A 19,471-nucleotide genomic window follows, 5' to 3' on the forward strand; every position below is an offset into this window, starting at 1 on the left:
GCACTCACTCGCACCCTCTCTCACTCGCGCACTCACTCGCACCCTCTCTCACTCGCGCACTCACTCGCACCCTCTCTCACTCGCGCACTCGCACTCACTCACACCCTCTCTCACTCGCGCACTCACTCTCACACTCACACCCTCTCATTCGCACACCCTCTCTCACTCACACCCTCTCTCACTCACACCCTCTCTCACTCACACCCTCTCTCACTCACACCCTCTCTCACTCACACCCTCTCTCACTCACACCCTCTCTCACTCACACCCTCTCTCACTCACACCCTCTCTCACTCACACCCTCTCTCACTCACACCCTCTCTCACTCACACCCTCTCTCACTCGCGCACTCTCACGCACTCACTCACACCCTCTCTCTCTCACCCTCACTTGCGCACTCTCACACCCTCTCACTCACTCACTCACTCACACCCTCTCACTCACTCACTCACACCCTCTCACTCACTCACTCACACCCTCTCACTCACTCACTCACACCCTCTCACTCACTCACTCACACCCTCTCACTCACTCACTCACACACACCCTCTCACTCACTCACACCCTCTCACTCACGCACTCACACCCTCTCTCTCACTCACACCCTCTCTCACTCACTCACACCCTCTCTCACTCACACCCTCTCTCACTTGCGCACTCACACCCTCACTCACTCTCACACCCACTCTCATTCGCACGCAGTCACACTTGCGCACTCACACCCTCACTCACTCTCACACTCACACCACCCACTCTCATTCGCACGCAGTCACACTTGCGCACTCACACCCTCACTCACTCTCACACTCACACCCACTCTCATTCGCACGCAGTCACACCCTCACTCACTCTCACACTCACACCCACTCTCATTCGCACGCAGTCACACCCTCTCTTACTCACACCCTCTCTCTCTTACTCACACCCTCTCTCTCTTACTCACACCCTCTCTCTCTTACTCACACCCTCTCTCTCTTACTCACACCCTCTCTCTCTTACTCACACCCTCTCTCTCTTACTCACACCCTCTCTCTCTTACTCACACCCTCTCTCTCTTACTCACACCCTCTCTCTCTTACTCACACCCTCTCTCTCTTACTCACACCCTCTCTCTCTTACTCACACCCTCTCTCTCTTACTCACACCCTCTCTCTCTTACTCACACCCTCTCTCTCTTACTCACACCCTCTCTCTCTTACTCACACCCTCTCTCTCTTACTCACACCCTCTCTCTCTTACTCACACCCTCTCTCTCTTACTCACACCCTCTCTCCCTTACTCACACCCTCTCTCCCTTACTCACACCCTCTCTCCCTTACTCACACCCTCTCTCTCTTACTCACACCCTCTCTCTCTTACTCACACCCTCTCTCTCTTACTCACACCCTCTCTCCCTTACTCACACCCTCTCTCCCTTACTCACACCCTCTCTCACTCGCGCACTCACTCACTCTCACCCGCGCACTCACTCACGCACTCACTCACTCACTCACTCACGCACGCTCACACCCTCTCTCACTTGCACACTCACTCACACTCTCGCACTATCATTCGTGCACTCACACAGACTCTTTGAGGAAGGACAGAATTACGCCCAACTATACTTAAAACGTACAAGATGAACTTAATTTTATGAAGTTTTAGCTTAAAGTTTCAGAGGTTTACTCCAAAAGCTCTGATACATGGATTCAAATAAAGATGAAGAGCGAGTACTAAATATTTCTGAAGCAAAGACTGTTAGCGTTTGGCCTGGGTAAGAATAGCATGAGTAGCCAATGAGTTTCTTGCTTTTACCAAAATGAAATAAAGTCATGAGGAAGGGTTTCCGTATGGGCGCTGGAGAAACGGGGCACATGGGATGAACACGTAAACATGAAATACTCACTGATCACGTTTAGAGCCCCACAACACAACACGCTCTCCCCCAACTAGAGACAATCGTTCGGAGAGTTAACAACCACTCATGAACCAATGATTTTTCCTTTCTTTTTAGGATGATTTTGAAATTTGAAAAGTTAAAATACACTCATGCGCAGGAAGAGTTCAGGAAAAGGTAAATCCAATTCAGAAAGAAGAAAAGGAAACTCATAAAAATAGAAAAGAGGAATTAAAAAGCCAACACAAATGTTTTTAAGCGTTTTAAGGAAAAAACATGGAGTCATAAAAACAGCAAGCCACAACTCCAGAATTATAAGCAGCCGAGCTTTTTCTCCCACAGAATGTGCGGCAAAAACCTGCCTTTTTCTCTGATATTCCTTGATTGCCTTAACAATTATTGTTATTTTCTTGGAAGCATTTTCATGCTCAAACTCAAAGAAAATTCACAAAACTCTCATATTTCACCCAAACACTAAAAGATTTGTTAGTAATTTAAAGCTATGCCAGATAGAAGAAAGAAAGTAGCAAAAATATGAAAAGAAAATTTTTTTTTTTTTTTGAGAGAATTTTTTCTTAAAAAAATAAATAAAATCTATATCTGGCCTTACATTAAAATCGTTTAACATCAGTAAACCAATTTTTCTTTTCTTTTTTTAAAGGTATAACTTAAAGATAATAGATTTTTTTTTTTTTTATGACATTATATTCATGGCAATTAAGCACACATTAGTAGCCTGCTAAAATGCAACAACACAGGGCTTATTTGTCATTAAAATAATGTCAAAATGGAAAAACTAATACATCTTAACGGTCCTAAAAAAAAAAGGTATTTTCTCTATGCAAAGTAGAATTTCATATTTTCTGTTATATTATTTTTAGATGAAATATGACAATTTTTTTTTGAGATTCATCCATCCGTTCACTCCAAAACTTTCCAATGCGACAGGCTTTTATCTAAAGAGCATTCATAAATGATCATACTGTAGGTCTTCTACTGTACTCCAGTATTTGCTGTCTTCATAACTGCATCTAAGTGCACAGTAAGTACATTATCCACACAAATGGCTCTCTACAAGGCTTCCTGCGATAGTTACTTAGTTTGCTCTGAGGAAACCGTTCATGTGGAGTAACGGCTCCATTAAAACACAAACAATACAAGAGGTGCGAAATAAATGAAACAAACAACAGAAACAGGAGGAAAATCCATAGCAGCAGAAAGGATTAGCCACACCCACTTTGCGCACATGCCACACCCTCCTGGTCCCCCAGGAGAAGATCCACAATGCATCTGATCAATCATGCAACACAGCATGCACTGAGCAGCCGGAGAGAACCCTGACACCCCTTCGACCAATCGTGAGAGAGGGGGAGGAGCCTGACACTGTGATTGACATACATACTTGCTTAGAGAGAAATCAGAGGAAGCAAGATCCAGAACAGATGGTTAAGGATAATAGGTTAGTTAATAAGTTAAAGAAATGCAATCTGGACCAAGTGATCAAACCCAGTGAGAATCTTAAGACAAGAACTACAAGCAAAAAAATTAAAATCTCACCAATTTAGCCTTCCATAAAGTGTCGTTTCAAACTAGTGGAAAGAAAACATCCTAAACAAAGTGTTTATTTTATTGCACTTCATCTATTTGCATATTTAGATTTCAATTACAATACATATCATTACATGCTGTAAGTCAATTACTCTCTGTATTCTGAAGGTTTTTGCACTGGGCTTTGTTAATATATTAATTGGTGCAAATGATTATTTCTGGCTTGTTGACAGTATTTTCTGATTAATGGAGTGATAAAAAGAGAAATGTAAAACTTTGACTTTTAATACGTCAATGAAACAAGAATTTTCAACATGGCTTTATCCAATGTTCAGATTTCTATTCAAGAAATGTATGCAAATTAGCGCATATTTAATTAGATGAATGCCTCATTTGCATATGTTAAACATTAACAAAACTTGTAACACCATTTCTTTTTGTTCACAATGGATAATAGATATCATAGGGTGTGTTACGGTAATGTTTTTTCCCTATTCACCTGTAGTGCCTTGCCTTAAGAAGTCAGCCGAGAGAAAAAAGCTGTATATTTACAGGACAAAACGAGTCTAAAGGACAATTTTCTTTGGTTGTCAAACATTTCACTCGAAGAAAAAGGCATACACGCCCAAAACCGCTTGGGTATGAGTAAAGGGGTGTTTTCTTGCCCTGGTGTCGGGGTGCTAACCAGCCGCCCTCTCTGGCTCTGTAGCAGTACGTTTCTAAACTATGAACAATAAGGTTGGCACAGACCAAGCAGTTGGTAATACAGCTTGGCACGCAGACACCGGACGAGAGAGACTGCAGCAAGGGTTTCACGTGATCGTGTGTTATGTTCGTCCACACCTTAGTCTTCGCCTTGGGGCTACCGCTGCCGTCCTGGCCTTCCTCCGCCGACTCATCGGGCCGCGCGGCGGCTAGCCAGCGAGTCTTGTCCCGCTGCTGCCGCTGAAAGCTGTGCTTTAACGGGGAGCGTGCACCCGAGTCACTGTCCTCGGCGTATGAGTAGCCCGTGGCTGAAGCGGGAATCTCAACGTCACTGTACTTTTTAGCTTTATCACGCAGCGCCGGGCAACGGTACGGATAACCAGTCCTGTAGCCCTGTGGAGGGAGGGAGAGAGAGAGAGAGGAGAGAGAGAGAGAGAGAGGGAGAGGGAGAGGGAGAGGGAGAGAGAGAGAGAGAGAGAGAGAGAGAGAGAGAGAGAGAGAGAGAGAGAGAGAGAGAGAGAGAGAGAGAGAGAGAGAGAGAGAGAGACCCAGTCAAGTCAAATATGTTCACAATACACACGGTTTCAAAGCAGCTTTACAGAAAATCATGATGTGTTTATGATATACTCTACAGTAGTCAACAACATTAGACGGTATTGTTCAAAATTCATGTATAACTTTGATGAAAAGGTTTTGATCCACTTCAGATGTTGACTACTGTAGTTGGATTTAGCAGATTAGAGTTGGGCGATAATATAGTTAAAGTCCTGCTGTGGTGAAAATCCAGCTTTTAATGTTGTCTATGTGGTGTTTTTAATATGCTTACGACCATATGATTATAAGACAAACTATATGCAAATTCGTAAGTCGACACCATTGCTGAATATTTTCTCAATTCAAAAACACGGTTTGAAATCGCTGGTGTTTCTGACGTCACAAACTACCTTGTAACCAATCAAGTCACCTTTATTTATATAGCGCTTTTTGAGCTCTGAGCTGAGTGAGTGAGTGGAGGCGGGACTCATTTGCATATTCATAGAACCGTGTATACTAAATGAGGCAAGGGTGTCGAGTTACATTAAAGATATTTTAAGGCATGAATAAATCTTTTACAAGGAAAAAAAAAATTTAAATACTGCAAGTCATTTTGGTGATTAAGGGTTTTAAGGGATAAAACTATTGACTACAGGGAGACTTTAAATTTTGCAATGATACAAACAATAAAGCAGCTGAGATTTATTATATTATATATCGCTTAACGTGAGTATATCAGTATGTATGGAGATAAAGTTGAACATACTTATATATCCAACTTTTTATAAAGGTCTCTGTTATGATAATTACATTTTGCAGCAAAATAAAAGATGTGATTTGCTATATAGTATATATAGCTTTGTATAAGTGTACTGTATGTATGCAGATAAAGTTGGATTTAATATATGTCCAACTTTATATATAGAGCTGTGCAATAATGCAGTTTACATTTTGCAACGATATAAACAACCACGCAGCCAAGATTTGCTATATAATATAAATTGCTCTATGCAGATTTTCCGACAGGATTTTGTGAGACAATAACATATATTGTAAAACAAATGCACTGTAAAATAAATGAAATAATTTTACTTCAAACTACGATGGGGAAATTACAATACTTTTGACTAATTTCTCCACTTGTAGGAAGATAAACCCTTGAGCTTTAACTTTGGCGGAAAACACCATATAAGTTAGTGAATGCTGTCTGGAGATCCTGGTACCATTATTGAGTTGTTAAAAACCAAGGGAAAATAAATAAATAAATAAATGAGCAAAAAAAAAAAGATAAAGTAATAACAGAGTTTGTTCTCTCGCTTACCAGATTATCCAGCATCCTCATCAAGGCCTCAAACTCCTGCTCCCCGATCTGCCACTTCGGGTGCGAGCTCGACCCGTCTCCAGCCGGCTCCAGGTGGCGTGGGCGAGATTTATACTTGCCTGGGTCCAACATTACCAGGTTATCAGGACCGCCCGCACTGGCGAGGGTGCGGACCTGGAATTTCAGACCGGAAACACTGACATTTAATAAAGCCAAGTGCATCAACTAAGGCCTAATAAACGATCAAAGCTTTGCTGTAAAACCTGTTGCACACAATCTACTACATTCCTTCCGTCGTCCGATTGATATTTTAGCCTTTATTTAGCAGGTAAAAGGCCTTTAAGTATAATTATCTAAGTATAATAGTGTCTTTTTGCTGTGAAATCTTTAGTGATTTTTATAAAAAGTAAACAAAAGAATAACTTTGATATTGTTAGTAATATTTCAAGATGAGCGAAATGGATTGAGGAAATTTTGGTTTACTTCATCATTTTTTTGAAAAATCATAAGTATGAAATATGATCATCAGGCTTTTGAGGAAGGTTTATTTGTTCATCTCTCAATCATCATTATATTTCATAGCATTATGTGTTTTAAAACTACAGAAGCATTTAAATATCATCTTACTAAATCATATTATTGGTAGATTTAGTGACTGATATATATATAATATCATGAAAGTAGTCTGCTGTTATAAAGCTCTCATTAATTTACATTACAAGCATAAGAATTATCTTTTTGTTCAAATAAATATCAGCAACTACAACAAATTAAGTATTTTTGCTCAGTTTGGGCCATAAAAAATTGAGTTGGTTTTTTCTCTCAATATGTTCACAATATTAGACGATTTGTGCCACAAAATTTTGTATTTTTCTGACTATATTATGTCAAGCTTTACAGGGTTAAAGCCCTGCTGGAAACACAATAATTTCACACATTAAAAATGCTAAATTGATGGATACCTGAATCTCACAGGCTGTGACCAGGTTGTGAATGTAGTAAAACGCCTCTTCAACTGTTTCTCCAACAGACACCAGACCATGATTCCTCAAAATCAACACCTGAACACAAACAATTATCTCAATCACACATTTACACAACATAAAACTGGATAGAGCTTAGGCTTATAGTCAGACAGAAATTGATATAGCTGTTTAATCTCTGTGTGTGTATATATGGTACCTTGCTCTTGGGACCCAGGTTCTTCTGTATGAGGACGTTCTCCTCCTCGTCCACCAGGATACCGTGGTAATCGTGGTACGCCACCTCGCCCAGCGCCAGAGCCTCGGGTGAAATAGGCAGAAGACCACATTTCATAGCAGACACCTGGAGGTCAAATGATTTAAATGATTAATATGAAGGTATATAACAGTTCAAATTATAATAAATATACCATGAAATAAGTTTATCATGAAATATTGCAATGAAATGAGAGCATAAATAAATATTGCAAAATGCATTTATTCAAGAATGAATTATTTTAAGTCTATTAAAAACGAAATGGGACATGAAACACCCATCCGAATACAACATAATTCAAAATTAAATGATCAAATACTATGTAAAAATGCTGCAATTTGTAAATAAAAATAAGTGAAATGTGAACAAACAAGATGCGTGTAATTCTTCATTGGTCACCAAAAAAATAAAAATCTCTTTATGCTAATAATGCTATGGAAGCTTGTATTCGCCACGGAATAAATCAATTTAAAAGATAATTGCAACTTATTCTTAATAAACTCGAGATATAAACTTGCAATTCAGAGGAAAAAACGCCAGAATTGTAAGATAAAAAGTCGCAATTAATTATTATTTTTTATTCAATGGCGGAAACAAGCTTCTATATTATGCTAATATTTGACTGTATGCAATAGTTTTAGATAAAAGCATCGGAATTAAATTAATTTATTTATTAAAAAGTTGGTCCCACTTTATATTAAGCGTCTTTAACTACCATTTTCAATCATTTAAATGAATCATTTGATATAATGCACTAATTGTTTACATGTTTTTGCATTGTACTTTCATTTAAAAAAAAAATACCTGCATGTAATTACAGCTGTAATTAAATTCTGTAATGACATCTCTAATTCCCTTACCCTTTAACCCATTCTTAAACTTACCCGTACCACCAAACCTGCCCTAACCTTACCCATATCCCACATCAAGGGTTTTGCAATACAACGAACACAGTAGTTAAAGACATCTAACAGAAAGTGTGACCCAAACGTTTATTGTTGATGATTGTTGAGTTTGTCATGAACCGGCTCGTACCGCGGCGCCAGCGGGCGTGTGAATATGCACGATGCACTTGATGTCGGGCCGGGCCGCATAGATGGCGGAGTGGAGGGTGAAGCCAGCCTGGTTTACGCCCAGATTCGTGCTGCCTCGGTCTACGATCTCACCCTGAAGGTTGATCTTCACCTGAGGACACAAACAATGCTGATAAATACAAGTTACAACTGCTGGCTACTCCGAACAACTATTTAATTATTTTCCTACAGGTAATACACCATTTAATAATAATAATAATAATATTATAAGTAAGCATTAAAGGTCCCGTTTTATGCCCCTTTTCACAAGATGTAAAATAAGTCTATGATGTCCCCAGAGTGTGTATGTGAAGTTTCAGCTCAAAATACCCAACAGATCATTTTTTACAGCATGTTTAAATTGACATTTTTTGGGGCTCAGAAAAACGAGCTGTTTCAGTGTGTGCCCTTTAAATGCAAATGAGCTGCTGCTGGACGACACAGGGGGCGGAGCTTCATGAGCTCGCGCTCAGTCTGTCAGGAAAAATTCATCTCACGGAATGATGATAATATCAGAAACTCTCAGTAACGGCGTTCATTTCGAGTCGGACAATAATGCCTACAGAGTCAGAGTGCTGTATAGAGATGAAACAGGTAGGGTTTAGTAGTTTAATTACGGTTATTATAACGTATTTGTCATCTGCTTGTAGGCTATGTATCCATTATTTATTAATAGCCTACAAGTCTGCTGTCTGAATGATGATCAAACATGTACTGATGAGTTTAATAAAGTTTATTGTACATCACACAAAAGATGAAGCGTCAGTTTTACTTCAGAAAATCACCGTAAGAGCTGAGTAAACACAGTAGCCTAAGTTATAAGAAGTGCGCAAGTAGCCAGTAGAGTTGAGGGAGCATTCCTGTGGGCGGAGGTTAGTCAAGAAACGGTTCTAGTGACATCATTAAAGAAGGAAGTAGAGGGATGTAGTCCAATCGAGCCGTTTTTTGTAGTCAACTTCTGTTAAATAAAATATCTCGCTTGGCATTGAACTTTGAGCTTTATAATTTTACAGATATTATTTATGCTCTAACAGCAACATTACACACTAACTAAAGTTTGAAACATGGGATCACGCAGAACGGGACCTTTAATAGCCTGATGTCAGTCACGTTCTAAGAGCCAATCAGATGGTTGGGATAAAACAAAGGCAGGGTTACCAGACTGGAGGCCGTGACTTCACTGAACAGAAGACCGAACGGGACAACCAGAAAACGCTCCTGTTCGGTGTTCAGCCGGACCTGAAGAGACAGAGAGGTTTAAATTGTACTGCCACATATCAAACGTCCTGAGATGTGTTGTATATATTTGTGACACACTCACAGTCAGGTGGTTGTAGATGAGCTGAGACCAGCCGAAGAGGTCGGCCAGGCGGTAAAACGCAGCGAGTTTACAGCGCAAGAGCTTCTCTCCTTTCTCATAAGCGATGGAGTCTGAACCTCTCAGGTCATTGACTGGAGTCACCATCCCCAAACCTAAACACACACACACACACACACACACACACACACACACACACACACACACACACACACACACACACACACACACACACACACACACACACACACACACACACACACACACACACACACACACACGTCTGTTAGGACCATTAATACATAAACATATATAGGTGTAGAGTTCTTTAAAACACTGAAGTTGTTGTTTAAAGCCACACCGCGGAACTTTTGCGGGCGCTAGGGGCGCTAGACCTGTAACTTTCACGTCTAGCGCCCCTAGAGGCCACAAGCGCCGCAGCACTGTCGCAAAAGCCTAGAAGACATCCACTTAATAAATTAATTGCACAAAAAGTGAACAGAAAATAATGTCTGATCAGGTAAGTCGCATAGACCAGGGGTGCACAACCCTGCTCCTGCCGATCGTCTGTCCTGCACAGTTCATCTCCAATCAAACACACATGTCTTTAATTTTCAAGCGATCCTGAATACGTTAATTGGTTGCTTCAGGTGTGTTTGATTAGGGTTGGAGATAAACTGTGCAGGTCAGGACAGTCGATCGGCGGGAGCAGGTTATAGACGTTTTGTACCTAAAACTAAGTTGTTATTGTGCTTGTTTTGGAGTCATTTTATCTTTAGATCGGACTTACATCGTTTTATTTGTGTTTTTCCTGTAGTAACCTATGAATTTGAATCTAAAATCATATAAGCCTCTAATAATACATGCACGTTTGTATCTAAAATCATATAAGCCACTAATAATAATACACACATATATGAATGTGTAAAAGGACAAAGAAACTGAAGCCTACAAATAACGGCAGTAGGCTATGTTGTGACTTATATCAGTTTTGTTACACGATTTCCAGACTTCGCAGTAAATATTACATTATATATCCACATTTATGCCGATGTTCGTTTTATTGTCACTCATTTTCTTCACCGCTTGAAGAATCTTCAGAGTCCTCTCCCGAAACAGGGAGAGGACGAGGAGGACGAGGAGGACGCGGAGGACGACGAGGGAGAGTTTTAAAAAAATGTATTGCCTCAGCCATGTCCGCGAGCCGAGCAGGCGGGAAAATAGTAGCAAATGCCTTAGCTCCATGAGTATATCAGAGCCTATGGTCACGTGACGGCCGTAAAGCGATACGTTCTCCAGGTCACATGACCTGGCCAACGACGGTCCGTCTTCTCCAAACTTACATAGGCGGTATTTCAAGAGGGCAGCCCCGATCGGAGCATTAATAGTGTCAAACGCTGTATATTGGCCTGAGGAATCATTTAAAATAACTCGTATGCGTCAACTCTTTAGGTCACAAAGTCCACGGTGTGGCTTTAAAGTAGTACTTTACTTTCAGTGTGGAACACCAGGGTTATCATTAATTTAAACTAAAACCATTAAAATGTTTTAATAATTCGTTACTTGAACTAAAATAAACATTAACTGAAATTAAACAAAAGTTATTTGCCACGGCAACATTTCTTATTTTCATTTAGCTTAAAGGTATAGCGGAGGATCTTTCCAAATTTTAGATAAGACCCGCCCTCTCCACTTTTTGAAAAGTTTGATTGATTCACCAGAATGATTGACAATTAGGAGGACCAATAGTATAAGTTACCCACCAGGAAGTAAAACATCCTCCGCTATACCTCTAACTAACTAAAAAGTACACAAAAAAAAAAGAAATTAAAAAACTAATACAAATGACAAAAACACAAAATGACAAAAATAACTAAAATTTATATAAAAATTTGTTTAAAAATATTATTGCTAAGTATTAAGTACTAAAGTAACAAAAAATATAAATAATAAAATTGAAATATACATACATAAAAAAAACTATTAAATTACAGACACAACAACATGACTAAAAATTAAAACAGAAAATATATATATAAAAAAATGAATAAAAATGATCCAAGTATATAAATGAATAGAAGGTCGATACGTCAAGGCAAGACAGTAAAGTGGAGCAGATTGTATATTTTAACTTTTTGGATTCATTATTATTTGTTAAATGTTGGATTTATGTTTATAAAAAAAGACGTCATGAGTGTGATGTGATGAATCACGATTGTTGCAGTGCCAGTAGAAAGTTTGCGTGCTCAAAGTCTAGAGTGACTGTGGCTTAACGCAGTGGATTCCCACACACACACACACACACACACACACACACACTCACTCATGTTGAGGGCAGCCATCCCTCCCTGCGGGGCGGCGGGGTACATGGTGGGAACGCTGGTGGTCATGAAGTCAGCGATCTGCTGCAGGGCAAGCAAACTGGTGGGGGTTTTCCCCTTCTTCATCTGATCCTGGATCAGAGACTCCAGCTCATCACAGAACACCTGAAACACAGGAGAACACACACACATATAATTACAGCCAGAACTATACGGTCCCATTCTGGAAATGACTTGAGGAATCATTCGTGTCTGTAGCACACACAGTACGGGACGAGTTACACACTAAAAATGGTTCTTGATCTGCAACCTGGAATCTCAAAACTTGCAATACTGAAAATATTTAGATATTATTCTGTACATTTACATCAATATTGTTTTCTGTCATTTTTATTTGCCTGAGATGCTCCATTTCCAAAAGATGAGCATCTAAAGTTAAGCACCTTCAAACCATTGGAAATGTACTTGATCTTGACTTCGATATGAAAAATATTAGAGGGAACATTGACAGCGACCACTAGATCGCTGATGGTACTGGGCCTAAAAAGCGTAAGAGCTGAAAATCAGCTGCCGTTCCTTCACTCCCTCAATTTCTGCCTGAATAAAGAGCATCTTTATTCTTCCGTTGACCGTCCGCTTGCATAAACAGAATCCCCTCTGTGCTTACACACACACACACACACACACACACACACACACACACACACACACACACACACACACACACACACACACACACACACACACACACACACACACACACACACACACACACACACACACACACACACACACACACACACACACACACACACACACACACACACACACACACACACACACACACACACACACACACACGCATGATTGCTGGGCATATTGAGAAATCAGTCACAAGGGGGTTTTTATTGAGAGCTGAATGAACTGTATGGATACCACCAGAAATATGAAGCAGCGCAACAGCTTTCAACATTGATAATAATAAATATCTCTTGAGCATCATATCATATCAGAATGATTTCTGGAGGATCATGTGACACTGAAGACTGGAGTAAAGATGCTGAAAATTCAGCTTATATTTAAATAGAAAAGTTAATTTAAATTGAATTAACATTTCTCAATTTTACTGGGTTACACTTTATTTTAAGGTGTCACTGTTACAGTGTAGGGGTGTGAACCTGCACTGGTCTCACGGTTCAGTTCGGTTCGATTACGATTATCATGTCATCGATTCAGTTAAATTCGATATCACGATGCACCGCATCCTCAATTAAAAATTTTATTTCAAAAGTGATGTGCGCGTGTGTGTGTGTGTGCTCGCCTGTTCGGGAAGTCGCAGTGACAGAAACAGTGACATTCCAGTTTAAGTTTCAAGGGAGTAAAGCTTGTTTATGCCATTGAAAAAAGGAAAATCTGTCAAATAAATGTTGTTTTAAAGAAATGTTCATTTAAAAGCAGCGCTCATTAATCAGTGTGTTATGCTACCATTAAAGATGCGCGCATCAACCGTCGCCGAATCTGCTGTTGAAAGTGACGATCATCCATTTATAATCACGCGTAACAACACAGAATAATTGTAATTTGACCATCGGGTGCGGGTGGTTTATCAAGTTAGTGGTATTACCTCCTGCATATTCTATTTGTGCATGACATGAGAGCGCACACAGCGCGTGTCTTCTGCAGGTCGTGCTTACCAGGCTGTTCATAAAAGCCGAAATGTGCCCAGATGTAGGCTTTTAAAGTAGTTGGAGCATTTTTAATTTTCTCACACTCGCGTCTAGGGATGGGTATCGTTAAGGTTTTAACGGTATTACTACTCTTACCGATACTCCTTATCGATCCGGTACTTTAACGGTATTCTTATCGGTTCTTTTTGTTATATTAAAAAAAGGGGGGAAAATAATTTAGAACATAATTAATATTGCTTTATATTTTGAAATGTAAAATAAATATCTATAGCAAAAGAAAAAGCAATGCTTTAACAAAACAAATAAAACATGTATGTTATGCAGAAGGGTGCAGGCTTTTGTGTTTTATATAGACAGACAGGACGCCAAAAACAAAGTACAAACACATGGTCAAAAAAAAAAAAAAGTATACAATAAAACAAATATACAAATTATATACCCAGTGCTTTAATTTCAGTAATGTCCACTGACATTACTGTTCAGGAGTAATATGGGTTAAAAATACATCTAATAAAGTCAGATGTAAAATAACACTGCATAGTTTATCATAGATAGATTAAAGCTTATATCATTCAAGAGCTGTGACTGATTTTCTCTTTGCCTTTTGTTGTTTGATTCACATTAATGGAGCAATCGTCAGCAGGATTATTAGACTGCTGCCTCTTTAAGACCAAATGCAGATCTAATCATTATTAAGCCTCATATTTTCTCCCAACTATTTACGCCGATTTAAGACATAAACTGTATTTAAGTGAATAAACTGTTTAAGTGAATCTCCAAGACGGCCATTTTGACATATTTGTGTATTTGATCGTTTAGATGCGCACACGAAGCCCAAAATATACGTTGCTTGTCTCGTTGCGGTGTGTTTCGGAGCGTGCACCGCATTTTGGAACGGCGTCTATTGCGTCAATTTTGGTACTTTTAATAGCCTTTTATTATCAAACGCGTCCCGCAGTTTAGCAACAGTACAGACTACATTTTACAACAATCACCGATCGTGCAGATTCTGACGTTACTTTGGGGTTTTAGGGAGAAATGACAGCGCATCGCTCTGTGAAGGGAAGGAAGTTGCGCTGGAGAGAATGTGGCTTAGTTATTAGTTTTTAATGGTTACACCTCAAATATCTTCTTTTTTATAATCATTGGAAGCCAAAATCTAAATCTAAAATAAAATTAGTTTAATATCAAAGATCTAAAGTGTAACCTTTTGAATGTTCTGTCCTCATCGTCACTCATTAAGCAGGGCTGTTGTGTTGCGCGCGCCGTGGCTTTGCGTGAAAGATCGCTCGCTCTCGCTCTCTCTCTCTCTCTCACACACACACACACACACACACACACTCTCTCTCTCTCTCTCTCTTTAGCAAAAATGCATCACAGACAAATGGTTCAATATATATTCGCAAGATAATAATTTCTTAATAGCAATAATAAATAGCACGTGTAGGCTACTTTCATAATTTCTCCAGTACCGACAGCAGAACCGATAACGTCCGAGCTTAACGATCCAGCGGTCTTTCAAAATTCAGCACCGGGGCCGTTTAATACCGGGTTTCGGTACCCATCCCTACTCGCGTCTCACCTTCCTCTGCCATTGTATGCTACCGAGACAAAGCACGTACGCAACAAATGACGTCAGAAAAGCGTCAGTACATTGTAATCGGTTATGGTCTATTACTGAACCGATACCGAATCGTCCTCGTCTGCATCGCGATTAGAGGTCGACCGATTCATCGGTTTTGCCGATTAATCGGCACCGATAGTTGATTGGTGGAACTATCGTTATCGGCAAAAATACATAACGATAGTTTTTCCTGGTTGCGTCCGTTACTGGAGCGGCTGAGAAGCTCGCGCTGTCATTCATTACACAGTAAGAGAGAGCTGAGAAGGGTCTGCTGGCATCATGCAGTACAAGAGCGGCCTCTAGAGGTGTAATAAAAACTATCGCTGATGCCTCGTGTTGTTTATTTCGACACGTGATTCTGCGTGCTGCACTGAGAGCACTCGCTGCGTGGAGAGCGCTGACATCAGATGCGTGTTTAAAGCACCGACAGCTAAAAGGTAGCCTATGTATACACTACATTTTTTCATATCATTATAAAGTGATTAATTTGTTGACTAAATGCTGCATTAGTAGAGAAAGAACAGCACAACAAAATATGTTTGTTTGCCTTCGAGGCTGAGAGGACGCTATAGTACCTCAAGCGGTTAAAACACTGACAAAAATAAACGTCCGACCCGAATGTTTAATGTCACAATTGTTACCATCTATTTGCATTAGTTTATATCGAGCTGGTCACTTTTATGCATTAAATATGCAGAAAAGTTGCATATTTAAAGCTAGAGACGTAAGATAGCAAACTGATATGTTCATACAGCCGACAGAAAGATATAAACAAATCAGAAAAGCATTCGATTTCGGTTATTTTTTCATCATCACTTTAATACATATTTTGTTATTTTGATTAGATAATCATCAAGTGTTTATAAAATAGAAGCAAAAGTGTGAGACTACATGTAATATTTATGTAATTTCAATGCTCTGGCGTTGTAGATATTTAAAGTTGGCCATCTTTAAGCATGACTGTTTGGATTTATATGAAATGATAACACTTACAGTAAAATTCCATATGTAACATTAACTAAGGTTAATAACTGCTGTATAAGTATTGTTCATTATTTGTTAATTAACATGTACTCATTTATATTAAGTACAATATATACATTTAAATTAAAGTTTTTATTTGTTAACCATAGTTAATGCACTATCAAACTAACATGAATGATCAAGGTGCAATTGTATTGCTCAAATATTTTACCGATCAAATTTTGTTACTTTTTTATTCATTAAGTTGGCTTGAAAGAACAGTTAAACAGTTACATTTTAATGTTACTGGTTTTATTTGTTATTTAGAGTATTACTTTTTGTTTCAGTTTGAATGAATGTCTTTTATTGACTTCAATATTTATTCATATTTATATATTTATTTCATTTAGCATGTTTTCATGGTTCAATACAGTTTTATTATTTTTATAATAAAGTTCAGCACTGTTTTACTTGGAGTGTTATGGGTTTTTTTTATCCAGAATCAATTTTAAAAACTATCGGTGGATTAATCGGTTATCGGCAAGTATGGCCCAACCTAGCTATCGTTATCGGTAAAATCCACTATCGGTCGACCTCTAATCGCGATGCATCGTAGAAACGATTCATTTCGACACCCCTATTACAGTGTACCTATATATTTAAGTACTGTGTAATATTAAGCAACTACATGTACTTACTAGAGGGTTAGGGTTTGGTTGAGGGCTACTTGCATGTAAGTAGTTATTACTATGGTAAGTACATGTAACAAAACAAGGACACTAAAATAAAGTGTTACCTTTTACTGTTTTTACTGTATTTTTGATCAAATAAATGCAGTCTTAGTGAGCAGAAGAGACTTCATTTGAAAACGTTTTTAAAAAAAGCAGTAGTGTATATGCATGCTCATGCGTTCTGTAAGTGTGTGTTGTGTTCTCACTGGACTCTGCAGGATCATAGAGACTCTCTTCCGCTGCTCCATCATGTTGAAGTCCTGCCGCAGGTCGGGCGCCATGTTCCTCTCTCTCTGGTACTCCGGGCTGCTCTCGTCCACACGGTCGAAGTAACGCTCCTTATGAGGGGGGTTGGTGGGAGGGGGGGCCGTCACCACCCCTGCACCTGAGTCTCCGTTCATCACACACCTGCAACAGAGCTCAGTTTATTTATTTATCTATGATTCAACTCTATATCAGCAGCAATGGCAATATCCATGGCAATCAACATTATTTCAATAAAAAAAAAAAATTCTGATTACAATCAATTCAAAACATTGTTTACAATAATTTAACAATTTTTTCTTAAACAATCAATATATACAAACAAAATCTGACATTTACACCAATAGTAACAACAGTAATAATGCAACAGAGGTCAAAGTTCAGGGGGGATTTGCATACTTTAACTATGCGCCATAAATGAAAGTACATACTTACGATCAACAAAACATGCTCTAGTTTTACTTTAAAGCTACTCTATGACTTCTTTTATAACAGTGTATTTTATTTTATAATACATTATTGTTGTATAGTAGAATTTAGATGCGTCTCAATAATAATACTAACACTAATACAAATAAATTATCATCAAAACTTTATTTTAAGGAATTTTTCTTGCTTGTTTTAATTGTAACAGTAAAGCTGATTGTGCAGCACGTTATTTGACAAAGAGTTTGTTTAATTTCATGTGATTAAAAGAAATTAAGTTAATGTTTTATGTCTTCATTTGATTACCAGAAAAAACACAACACAGAATGTGTGTGAAAAATAAAAATAAATAGATGTTTTATAAGTTTAACAATTGTTTAATTTTTTAAAAATTAATTAAGACATACTTTTTGATTACTAAAAATGTTACACCATGTATCCATAAAATGCCCGCTCCGCCACACTAGTAGTTTTGGGGGGTCTACCACCCCCCCCCCCCCCTGAAAAATAAATCCTAAGGAAAACATTGCATATTATTTCCCTTTTTTGGGGGGGGGGGGGGGGGGGATCCGGACATGAGATTCACCCACTGAGAGTCATTTTAAACGGGCATAGGAGACAGAATGCTGCACAGCGGGAGTGTACGAGTGGTTATAACGGGCTGTTTACTATCGAGTGCTCTGGACATAATGCGCTTTCTCAGTCCATTAAGCAGAGTCAAGACAAGCATGATGTTCAGGAGGAGGAGAACGGAAGACACTGGGACTGTTCAAGGGGGCATTGAGCTCCCAAACAGATCCTGCTGTTGTCACAGCAACTACATCATCATTAGCAGCCACACAGAGTAATTCTCTGGGATCAAAACAAGTTAAGCTCTACATAATGCAGTATTAATATCACAGAAAATAAGACGCAGTAAAAAGTCAAAAATCAGGATGGCAGAAGCAATTGCTCTTATGATAAATTCAGGCCACCTGTGGTGAAAATCCAGATTTGAATGTTGTTTATGTGACTATGTGGTGTTTTTAATGTGCTTTAAGACAAACCATGTGTAAATTCATAAGTCGACACCATTGCTGAGTATTATCTCTTTAAAACTGCAGTGAACCAAAGAAATCACGGTTTGAAATCGCTGGTGTTTCTGACGTCACAAACTACCTTGTAACCAATCAGATCAATGTGTGATCGTCAGCGAGTGGATCTCTGAGCTGAGTGAGTGAGTGGAGGCGAGGCTCATTTGTGTATTCATAAAACCGCATATATTTAATGAGGCAAGGGTGTCGAGTTACATTCAAGATATTTTAAGGCATGAATATTTTCCTTGATATTTTTCAATATGTAATTTGAGTGATCAAAGATGAGTTTTAAGGGGTACAATTATTGACTACAGGGGGACTTTAAGATTAAAACAAGATAAAAATTCTAAAATGCATTCAGATTTCTGATTAGAATGCCGTTCGTGTCGAGTATCTGCAGGAGAATCAATGACGCTAAGGCAAAGAGAGAGAAGGAAAGGGAGACAGTCTGTCTGACTCGGCATTATTGATCGTCTAATGTCATCTAAGTGGTTTTGTTTCTGTAAGCTGATGTTTCAAAGCCACATGAACATGTACCCGATGCTACAGAACCTACGCCACAAACTGCCCAGTGCAACACATTATTACAGCATGAAGTCAACAAGCACAGGCTGCTCATGTCACCCCAGCACAGGAAATAACTGCAGCATTGAGTAATGAAACCCTGGAGCTCCTGACAGATGCTCTGCTCTCAGTCTGCAGAAACACCAGGAGTCTCGCAGACCGTTCGTCCTATTTCAGCTTAAACCCCCTAAATGAGCTCG

The 19,471-nt window shown here is 39.1% G+C and overlaps 1 protein-coding gene across 9 annotated transcripts in view; it reads right to left on the reverse strand.

Moving 5' to 3' along the window:
- add1 (adducin 1 (alpha)) overlaps nucleotides 1–19,471 on the reverse strand; it is a 47,147-nt gene that overhangs the window by 15,133 nt on the left and 12,543 nt on the right. For 7 of the 9 annotated variants that reach the window (XM_082142135.1, XM_082142131.1, XM_082142129.1 and 4 more), the window contains exons 2-10: nucleotides 17,148–17,349; nucleotides 11,938–12,100; nucleotides 9,618–9,769; nucleotides 9,455–9,535; nucleotides 8,259–8,408; nucleotides 7,167–7,310; nucleotides 6,947–7,045; nucleotides 5,985–6,158; nucleotides 4,175–4,522 (exon numbers count right to left, since the gene is read on the reverse strand). In XM_082142135.1, the coding sequence (XP_081998261.1) occupies nucleotides 4,175–4,522; nucleotides 5,985–6,158; nucleotides 6,947–7,045; nucleotides 7,167–7,310; nucleotides 8,259–8,408; nucleotides 9,455–9,535; nucleotides 9,618–9,769; nucleotides 11,938–12,100; nucleotides 17,148–17,342 (1,506 nt within the window). In that variant the 5' untranslated portion in view covers nucleotides 17,343–17,349. The remainder of the gene's footprint in view (nucleotides 1–4,174; nucleotides 4,523–5,984; nucleotides 6,159–6,946; nucleotides 7,046–7,166; nucleotides 7,311–8,258; nucleotides 8,409–9,454; nucleotides 9,536–9,617; nucleotides 9,770–11,937; nucleotides 12,101–17,147; nucleotides 17,350–19,471) is intronic. The other 2 variants (XM_082142132.1, XM_082142130.1) reach the window with 1 other exon arrangement.

This window comes from Leuciscus leuciscus (assembly GCF_965113295.1).
Source record: "Leuciscus leuciscus genome assembly, chromosome: 16".
In the NCBI taxonomy this organism is placed as follows: domain Eukaryota; kingdom Metazoa; phylum Chordata; class Actinopteri; order Cypriniformes; family Leuciscidae; genus Leuciscus; species Leuciscus leuciscus.